An 11,473-nucleotide genomic window follows, 5' to 3' on the forward strand; every position below is an offset into this window, starting at 1 on the left:
TGGTATTGCATGGCCAAAGTGTACATGTTGATGCCGAATCAATCCCTTAAGTGCATTATTTCCAAAGGTTCTGATATTGGTAAAAAATTTAGCTTTCTCGCTTGAATTGACATATTTCGATACTTTCCTCATTTTATCTATCACGGGTCCGAGGCCACTCCCACTTAATCCCATATATTCTTATTGCTAATCTTTTATCACTTCGAGTATGACCACACATCCATCTCCATATCTGCATCTTTGCAACAATATGCATCTTTTGGACATGAGAGTTCTTGACTGGCCAACTCTCATTTACATACAACAATTTACATACACACATACATATATCAATGGAAAAATCATCATCAAAATTTCAAAATCCTCTTTCATTAAACAAGGATATGTAACAACAAGAACAAATTGATTGCTTGTTGTTAAGTTTATCAAAAAGGAGGACATACAATCTCTTAGGACAACTACTATTATACATAAACAGCCCACCAGCATCACCGATGGTACCACAATCTGATCGAGTTGTTTTCTTATAAGCTATTGAATGTAATTATTTCGATAATAACTAAAATGGCTGAATATTCACTGTAAGACGTTGAAGAAGTGGTCGAATTGTTGGAATGCATTAAGTTAAAAAAAAATTAAAAATATCACGTCCAAATATTTAGAGATTTTATTTCATGAAATATTTAGGACATATGTACGATATGTAGGAAATATGGAAGGAAAATAATATCTTTAGAGAATGCTCAAGTTTATTATAGGTTAGTTAAGACCATTTAAGATGATTGCTATCATCAACTACATATCTATTGATACTAGTAATAATGTAAATCGAAGGTCTTGCATAAGTAACTAAATACATGTATCACAATTTACTAGATACATGTATTACGAAATTCTAAAAAGACTTCTTGAAAAATTAACAATTTCGGAAGATTAAACATAGACTCATTAATTCTAACACCCCCCACCCCCCTTAATTCATTTGCTTGATAACTCCAATGCAACAAAAATTTTCTCTAGGAAGTCTTTGGTGAAGATGTCAGCAAGTTTTTCTCCTGTCTGAAAATGCAACTGAATTTCGTCTTTCTCTTGTGCTTCTAGGATAAAATGATACTTGATGGAAATATGCTTTGATCTTTCATGGCTGGCTGGATTCTTGGCAATTGCAATTGCTAATTTGTTATCACAATATAAAACAGTCCCTCTTTTTTATTTTTCACCAATGTCTTCAAATTTTCTCCTAAGTCAAATAGCTTGAAAAGTAGTCTTAGTTGCTGAAACATATTCTACTTCGGCAGTGGATTGAGCAACAAGACTTTGCTTTTTTGATAACCAAGAACAAATACTTGATTCAAATAAGAAAGCATAACTAGAAGTACTTTTCATGTCATTTATACGTCCAGCCCAATCACTATCAGAATAACCAATTAAGTTCAAATCTCCACCAAAGTAAAATATTATCTCATAATCCATTGTTTCTTGCAAGTAGCGTAGAACACGCTTTGTAGCTCTATAGTGCACTTGGCTTGTTTCTTGCATGAATATGGATAATAAATTTGAAGCAAACATAATATCTGACCTTGTTGAAGTAAGATATAACAAACTTCCAATCAAGCTCCTATAAAGTGAGCTATTAGCTTTCTTTTCTCCATCATCTTTTCTGAACTTCTCATTTGCTGCTAATGGTATGACCACAAACCTGCAATCCATTATTTTGAATTTTTGAAGGATACTTTCAGTATACTTCTTTTGAGAAACAAAAATTCCTTCCTTCACTTGAGAAACTTCGATGCCCAAGAAATAATTTAGCAACCCAAGATCACTCATTTCTTAGGCTTGCATCATATCTTGCTTGAACTTTTGCACCATCTTCACATCATTTCCTGTAAAGAGCAGATCATCCACATAGAGACAAACAATGATAATGTTGTCATGTTATTTATTCACATACAAAGTGGCTTCACATTTACTTCTCTGAATATTATTTTTCAGAAAGTATTTATCCATTTCATTGTACCAGTCTCTTGGAGTTTGCTTCATCTCGTAAAGAGCTTTTTTTAGCCTGTACACCTTCTCTTCTCCCCCTTGAACAAAAAATACTCAAGGTTGCTCAACATAAATTTTTTATCATGATTTATATTAAGAAATGCAGATGTAACATCAAGTTTAAATATCTTACATTTCTTTTGTACGCAACAACAATTACAGTTCTAATTGTCTCAAGGCGACCAACTGGAGAGAAAGTTTCTTAAAATCAATACCTAATTTTTGCGTGAAGCCTCTGACAGTCAACCTTGCTTTTTTACTTTTGAATATCTCCTTCCTGATTGAGTTTGATTTTGTAAATTCATTTTAGACTAACAACTTCTCTTTCTCAGAGTATAGCCACAAGCACCCAAATATTATTTTTCTCAATCATCCGAATTTCTTCTTCCATGAATTTCTTCCAAACATCATGCTTTATAGCTTATTCATAATTTTCTTGCTCAACACCAACAAAGTTACATATCTGATAAATGTCACTCAATATCTTTGTTCCTCTTAGAAGCGGTTTCTTCATCATCTGAATCTGACATTTTTCCCACTTGAGGGACATCTTCCTCTTTCTTATCCTTTTATTAATTTGAAGATATGATAGCAATATTCTTTATCTTTTTATCCTTCCAATTGAATGTTGTTTTTTCATCAAAAATGACATCTCTACTAATAACAAGTTTGTTAGTTTTGACATCGAGAAACGTATATGCTTTTATCACATCACTATAACCAAGAAATATATATTTTTCACTTTTTTCCATCCAATTATGTTCTTTTCTCCGCAGGTATATGAGCATAACAAATTTATCCAAAAAATTTAAAATGACTTACAAAAGGTTTCATTCCACTCCAAGCTTCAACATGTGTCTTGTCTTGTATTGCCTTTGTCGGGCACCTATTAAGGATGTACACTGTTGTATGCGCTACTTCTGCCCAAAATTATTTTGGCATCCCTTTCTCATTCATCATAGGTCTGGCCATTTCAATATTTGTTCTATTTCTTCTTTTAAATACACCATTTTGTTGAGGAGTATACCCTGTTGTAAGTTGCTTCAAAATACCTTCATTTTTGCAATATTCTTCAAATTCTCGACTTGTGTATTCACCTCCTCTATCACTGCGAATGGTTCTAATGCTGCAACATTTTTCTTCTCAACAAGGGCTTTAAATTTCTTCAATGTAGAAAATGCTTCTGACTTTTCTTTCAAGAAATAAACCCAAGTCATTCTTGAGAAATCATCAATAAAGATGAGAAAATAACTGACTTCCAAGATATGGAGTCTTCATTGGTCCGTAAATATCGGTATGGATTAGTTCCAAAAGTACACTTGCTCTCCAAGACACCCCTTTTGGAAAGACTTCCAATGTTACTTTCTCATTATACAACTTTCACATAGATCTCAGGAAGGCCTTGCACCATGTCCTTTTGCTTATAAGTTTCACACCATGAAAATTAAAGTAACAAATATTTTGTTTCAGATCCATGAATCATCTACAATTTCATTTTTAATGCATTGTAATGAAATTGCAAAGGGAAGTTTCTTTTTTTATCATCTTTACTTCAACAATGACTTGATTTGGCTCAATTTTATCATAAATCCTGCAATAATTATATCTAAACACAAGAGAATAACCATTTTTCATGAGTTAACCAACACTAAGCAAATTCTCTTCCAAGTTAGGAACATAAAGAACATCATGAATTTGTTTACCGCTTCCTTTCATATGTTGATCGAAATGGTACATTTACCTTTTGCATCAACTAAGGCTCCATTCCCCTTTCTCACTTTAGAAGTGATGTTATTATAAATGAGGAAGGTCTTTTCATATCCAGTCATGTGATAACTACAACCACTATCAACATACCATTCATTTCTTTTTGTTGAAGCATAAGATTTAGAAGCAAAGAAAAGGTTTTCTTCCCTTTCTTCCTTGTGTTATCCACAAAAATTTGCTTGCTCCCATTTCTTATGTAAGCAATCCTTTTTAATGTGGCCAAACTTTTTACCAAAGTTACATTGAGGCTTGCCTTTGTGTCAATATTTTTCTACATTGTGATTAGTCTTTTTCCAAACTTAACAAAAAAAGCTAGAGTTTTTCTCACTTTTTTGTCAACCTTCTTGGAAGAACCATCATGATCCTGCTTCTTTTTTGTCTTGTAATTCTTCTTCTGTTGATTTTTTGAGAGATTTTTAAAATTCTCATTTGCTTTAGATTAGAAAGTCATCTCTTCGGGTTGATCTTAACGAAAAAAGTTTTGCTTCTCGCGTGCACAAAATTATCCAACTAGCTCTTTGATGGAAAGCTTAGAAAGATCTTTTGTCTCCTCAGTGATAGCAATTACAATATTCTCATACTTTTATGTGACACTCATTAGAATCTTTCTCACAACTTGTTGGCCAGATATTATATCACCATGATTTCTCATTTCATTAACAATATTCATGACTCTTGTGCAATATTCATCTACTTTTTCAGATTCCATCATTTTCAAATTTTGAAACTCTCTTCAAAGAGTTTGAAGATTTATAGCGCGTACCTTTTTGTCACCATACACCTCAGTTTCCAAAGAATCCCAAGTTACCTTTGCAGTCTCACAAGTAGCATTTTTTGCAAAATATGCTCTTGAGACTTACATTTGGATTTTGCTCAAGTCTTTTGCATCTTGACGATACTTAGCCTCAAGATTTTTCATCTCTACTGTTGTAAGATCACCATCGTTTTCTGGTTCTTCAAAGCCATTTGCAATAATAGTCCATAAATCTTCATCTTTTAAATGTGTTCTCATTCTTATCTTCCAGTATTCAAAATCAGTTCATCAAAAAATGGAGTACGAATAATTGAAGAATCAACACCTTCATTTTTTTGGCTGCCAAATTTTTTCTTCACCTAACCTCATATTAAGAACGAAACCTGCTCTTGATACCAATTTGTAGGAAATATGGAAAGAAAATAGTATCTTTATAGAATGCTCAAGTTTATTATAGGCTACTTAAGGTCACTTTAGATGATTACTATCATCAACTACATCTTTATTTATACTAGTAATAATGTAAATCAAAGGTTTGACACAAATAACTAAATACATGTATCACAATTTACTAGGTATATGTATTACGAAATTCTAAAAAGACTTCTTGAAAAACTAAGAGACAATTTCGAAAGACTAAACATAGATGCATTAATCCCAACACTATATATACAATGCAATTCACATTTTATACAATGTATAGAAATGCTGAAAGTTTAGTTGCCAACTAACTTGGCAAGTCACACAAATTAAATCTTTCCATTAGTAGCAATAATAGGTTTTCGTTTTTACAATTATTGTAAGCGGATATTTGGGACTATCTCCTTTTATTTCTTCAGAAGGTCATCGTTACTATTTTGTTTTTGTGGATGTCTATAGCAATTTTGTTTGGGAATTTCCAATGTTTAAGAAATCAGATGTTTCACATATTTTTCTTCAAATTAAGGGACTTGTTGAAAATCAATTCAATATCACCATAAAGTCTATCCAAACAGATGGTGACGGCGAATTTCGTGTGCTCACTCATGTTTTAAATAAGCAAGGGATTCTTCATTGGCTTTCATGCTCCCACACTCATGAGTTGTAACCAAAGTCCCTTAGAAGCTGAAGGAGAGCCTTTTGTTCAGGGGTTTCTTCAGGGATCAAGGAGAATAGAACAGACTTTACAAGGCCATGTCCTTCATGTAATATTTTTGAGTTACAAACGAGTAGACGTGCATGATTGTTCTTGTAATGAAAATGTTCTTTGTGAAACTAGAACTTTTGATGAGAGGATACAAATGTTTGCACACATTTGAAACGCAAAAGTGATTCCACATGCAACCTCAATAGAATATTAACTACTACATCTTTTGGTAAAGGACGACAACCATCCATACTAGATTATCTCCAATTAATAAGAAAGTTCATAATATGATTCTTCCTCCATAATGGACTTAGCAACTCTCGCGATCAAATTGTCATCTGCTCTTAGACTGACATATCTATTCCCCAAAAATGAGCTCGATGTGAATTTCTTATTGTTTTTCTGCTTCTTCACTCACATCAAGTAGCCTTGGAAGATACACAGAAGCAAATGTCAATACTTTTCCACTTTGAGTGCTTGATATATTCCTAAAATATTTCAAAGTCGACGCTTTCTTAAAGCTTATTTTGATAAAATAATACACATTTAGCCAACAATTTAGCAAGTAGTCAAATGTGAGCAAAACACTAAAAAAAATAGACTTTATGTTCGTATCAATGACCAAAGTATAAACGGTACATGATGAATGAGTAGAATCCAATGACCTAATACTAAAAGGTTCATCCAGCTAATAAAATGAAAGATCAAGGGGGGAGGGGGGAATTGGTTTTCAAAACTTGACATCATTGATCCACCTAATAGTTGTACTACTTCATTTGCTCGATCAGTATTATCCTGGTCTTGAGACTCATTTCCTTTCGTAATTAGAGCTGGGCTCTCCTGATAATTGAAAACACAACTGCCAATAGTTCCAAGATCTGTAACTTGTAGGGTCATATAGAACCAGTTATGAAGTTTTTGTCGGTTCAAAAACAATCTTATCATTCTCCCATATACTTTTAGGGCAAGTAGCAGCATCTATAAAGGTTGAACAGTAAACATTTTGCACCAGCTTACCTCTTGTTTCATTTCATATATGGATGTCATACACTTATAACTAACTAACATTGCAAGCGAGTCGCCACGCGATGTAACAACAATTTACAAACATACTCTATATAAAATGCACGTACATATATAGATGGAAAAATCATGAACAGATGAAACTTAAACAATACTCCCCCCATCTCAATTAAAATGATAGTGGGATTTTATCTTTCAAATTGTTAATTATTGTGATTTACAATGCTTTTCACATAATTTGAAAAAAAAAATTTATTATTGAAAAAAACTTAAAGCTTTTGTATCTAAATTTACTGTCAAATTATAGAAATTTCAATCTCAAAATTCATATTAATGCCACGTAAATTAAATCAACCCCAACACTCAGAAAATCTACAATCAACATAAAAAGTAAAAAAATAATAATTTAAGAAAGAAGTAGAAAAACCTTGAGATAATATGTCCTGCTAAAGGACTTACACCAAGAACATCATAATACTCTGTCTGTTTAACCATTTTTATCACTAGAAATATTTTGTACGTATAATCTCTAAGATGAGGCCTCATCCGCTGGTAGAGTATTGAAGTAGTGTTCAATTTGCTTGACTGCATTATCCTCACCCTGAGTGTTGCTTCCTCTCTTTATTGGAACTAAGCTCTCCTTGTAATTGAAAACCCAACAGCCATCAATGTTAGGGTCCAGCTGAAATCCAAGATCTGTAACACGTCTTGTTTTAGGGTCATATAGCACTAGCTGTGAAGTTTCCATGTTCTCGAAAACCATCTTATTGTTATCCCAGATGTTGATAGGCCAATGAGCATCTATATGAGGTTGAATAGTATGAACTTTGGACCAATTTCCCTCTTGTTTCATTACCCACACATCATATATGGATGTCATAGGTTGGCCACTTGTTAACATTACAAGTGAGCCGCCATGCAATGTAAGCGTCCCCCAATGTTTAGTTGGAATATCTGGGACTTGCATCTCCCCAAACTGTTCACAGACCATGTCAAACGAGAGAATCATGAAGATGCCATCGAGGCCCCTTGAAAGCCAATAATAAACTCCGTTGAGATAAGTGGCATCAAGGGGTGCAGATAAGATAGAACTGGGAGGGAATTTGGGAGTAAGGCGTCTCCATGAATTGTTGCATGAGGAATAGACACATGTATAGACACGATTATTATCACTTAGTCCAAGATCATCCCAGAATACTCGAATCCATACAACCTTGTAATCTAGAGTCGACATGTCAAATCCTAATCCATACTGATGATCATTATTGTGAGACAAAAAACCCTCAATCTCAAATGGCGCAGGAGGTAGAGACCTAAACTCTTTGGTGGCAGGATTCCACAAACCCAAGCAGACATCTACTCCATAAAGCGACTTCTCCACTAAGAATAATCCATTGACTGGACCTGCAACACACGTGAAATCAGTGACCCTCTGAAGCTGAAGGAGAGTTTTTTGTTCAGGGGTCACACCTGGAACAATTTCTTCAGGGAGCAAGGAGAATACAACAGACTTTACGATGGGGTGTAATTCAGGTGCCATTTTCATGTTGCAAACAAGGAGACGAGCACAATTATTGTTGCGATATTGAAAATGTTCTTTTATGAAACTCGGACTTTTGATGAGAGCACACCAGTTCTTTCGAACACATTTGAAACGCAAGAGTGATTTCACGGGCAATCTCAATAGAATATCAACCACTACATCTTCTGGTATAGGACGACCACCATCCATACTGGTTAAAAAAAAAGTCATGTTACAAACATATTTAAAGAGAACATATATAGAAACATGTTTTACTAGAACACATAGTAAATTGGACTCATCAATAATTAGGAGAAGACAAGTAAAGTAGTCATGTGGTTTGCTAGGGTAATTTAAATACCTTTTTTCAACTAATATCAATCAACAAATTCTTTGAAATGGAAAGAAATAAAACGAATTAGCATGAACAGAAACAATGGCAGAAAAACACTATATCCCCAAATAGAACAAATTCAGATTCAAATTCAAAATAAATAATCAGTCAGAATTCTAACCTTACAAGTTGATGAAGCAGAACTGTCAAAAATTGATTGAGTGGTGTTGTAGAAATAGCTCAATTGTTGACTACTTCCTCCTACTTCTTGTCATTTTATTTTATAGTACAACTCCTCTTAATTCCTTTCTAGGGTTTTAATTACCTTTGGGCTCACCAAGGCCCTCTTAGCTATAAAATCATGTCTTAGTAGAGCCTTTTATATGGGCTAGATTCATTGGGCAGGCCTGACTTAACTCGTGATTTCATAGAACTGGACTATTATTTTTTAAGCCCATTTAAGAACAATGTGTTTTATCTTGATCTAAATAAGTTTTTTGATTTGTGGGGGCTTGAGATATATGGACAAGACCAGCCTGTGGGCCAAATAAATCTATTTCTTAAACGTTCTTGAATGTGAATTTTATATTCGTCATGTGAAATAAATTAAGTATAACAATAAAGTGTTAATTAAGTAGTCAATAACATAGGCTCAAAACTATGAGTAGAACATTGATTGCATGTCATGCATATATTACTCCTTACTTTCCTTAGTGGTACCTGTTTTTATTTTTTTTTCATACTTTCTAACTTTACTGGTAAATTATCCCTTGTTAAGGAAAATTATGTAAACATAATAGTAGATGGCCTGATCCACTTAAGAGTGAGTGCTAGTTCATTGATTGATACAACTAATTCACATTAAATAATTACTAGAATTTGAACTGTTAAAACTAGAAACAAGATTTAGGGTAAGGTAACTCGCCTGTTTGGTCGTGCAAGATGGTATCTTGATATGGAATCATGATATGATATCATAATATAGAATTATGAGATGAAATTGAATTTTTATTTGAATATGCAATATGAAATTTTGGTGTTATATATATTTTCTCATAAACATAAGAATCTAATAAGTTGTAAAGCTATTAAAATAGACTCAACTGCTTATTCAATCTTACCAAATAAATAAAAATTATAAAATATCATAATAAATTATTACATTGTTATTTTTTCTCCACTTAAGTAATTGTTTCATCTAACTTTAATTCAATAAAAAAATTGAACATATATTGTAGTGTACTAAGATAGTCTTTTATATTACTCAACAATCGGTTGGTGTGACTTAAATTGACTATATGTTGGTGAAAATAATAAATTTTAAAAAGTAATGATCCTGTTATAAATTTTATTTACATATAAAATAAATGGTTAGTAGATACAAATGTGGGGTTTTTTAAAAAAAACAAAATATGAACTTGTGAATCAATTTTTATATTAAAAAAATCTCAAATCATGATACGGAATTCGTATATCATGGTTTTTAGAGAATATGAAATCACATCTCATGATATTAAATCATGAGATGAAATCAACATAAAATCGCATGTCCAAACGCTGATTCCATCACACGATTCCATATCGTGATATGGTATTGCATGGCCAAAGTATACACGTTGATGCCGAATCAATCCCTTAAGTGCATTATTTCCAAAAGTTCTGATATTGGTAAAAAAATTTAGCTTTCTCGCTTGAATTGACATATTTCGATACTTTCCTCATTTTATCTATCACGGATCCGAGGCCACTCCCACTTAATCCCATATATTCTTATTGCTAATCTTTTATCACTTCTAGTATGACCACACATCCACCTCCATATCTGCATCTTTGCAACAATATGCATCTTTTTGACATGGAAATTCTTGATTGGCCAACTCTCATTTACATACAACAATTTACATACACACATACATATATCAATGGAAAAACATCATCAAAATTTCCAAATCCTTTTTTCATTAAACAAGGGATATGTAACAACAAAAACAAATTGTTAGCTTGCTGTTAAGTTTATCAAAAAGGAGGACATACAATCTCTTAGGACAACTACTATTATACATAAACAGCCCACCAGCATCACCGATGCTACCACAATCTGATCGAGTTGTTTTCTTATAAGCTATTGAATGTAATTATTTCGATAATAACTAAAATGGCTGAATTTTCACTGTAAGACGTTGAAGAAGTGGTCGAATTGTTGGAATGCATTAAGTTAAAAAAAAATTAAAAATATCACGTCCAAATATTTAGAGATTTTATTTCATGAAATATTTATGACATATGTACGATATGTAGGAAATATGGAAGGAAAATAGTATCTTTAGAGAATGCTCAAGTTTATTATAGGTTAGTTAAGACCATTTAAGATGATTGCTATCATCAACTACATCTCTATTTATACTAGTAATAATATAAATCAAAGGTTTTGCATAAGTAACTAAATACATGTATCACAATTTACTAGATACATGTATTACGAAATTCTAAAAAGACTTCTTGAAAAAACTAAGAGACAATTTCGGAAGACTAAACATAGATGCATTAATTCTAACACTGCCCCCCCCCCCTTAATGCATTTGCTTGATAACTCCAATGCAACAACATTTTTCTCTAGGAAGTCTTTGGTGAAGATGTCAACAAGTTTTTCTCCTGTCTAAAAATGCAACTGAATTTCGTCTTTCTCCTGTGCTTCTAGGATAAAATGGTACTTGATGGAAATATGTTTTTATCTTTCATGGCTGTCTGGATTCTTGGCAATTGCAATTGCTGGTTTGTTATCACAATATAGAACAGACCCTCTTGTTTGTTTTTCACCAATGTCTTCAAATTTTCTCCTAAGCCAAATAGCTTGAAAAGTAGTCTTAGTTGCTGAAACATATTCTACTTCGGCAGTGGATT

General features: G+C 32.8%; 2 protein-coding genes across 2 annotated transcripts; both read right to left on the bottom strand.

The window, feature by feature from the left end:
- Positions 1–978: 978 nt before the first annotated feature.
- LOC138348197 (uncharacterized mitochondrial protein AtMg00810-like) lies at positions 979–1,827 on the bottom strand. The gene is made up of 2 exons (XM_069296820.1): positions 1,380–1,827; positions 979–1,172 (listed from the first exon to the last, which is right to left on the bottom strand). Exons 1-2 carry the CDS (start codon positions 1,825–1,827, stop codon positions 979–981), a joined length of 642 nt encoding a protein of 213 aa, XP_069152921.1.
- A 5,418-nt stretch (positions 1,828–7,245) lies between these two features.
- LOC138348198 (F-box/kelch-repeat protein At3g23880-like) lies at positions 7,246–8,448 on the bottom strand. The gene has a single exon (XM_069296821.1). The coding sequence runs from the start codon at positions 8,446–8,448 to the stop codon at positions 7,246–7,248; it is 1,203 nt and encodes a 400-aa protein (XP_069152922.1).
- Positions 8,449–11,473: the final 3,025 nt, after the last annotated feature.

Source organism: Solanum lycopersicum, chromosome 4 (genome assembly GCF_036512215.1).
Source record: "Solanum lycopersicum chromosome 4, SLM_r2.1".
NCBI lineage: Eukaryota > Viridiplantae > Streptophyta > Magnoliopsida > Solanales > Solanaceae > Solanum > Solanum lycopersicum.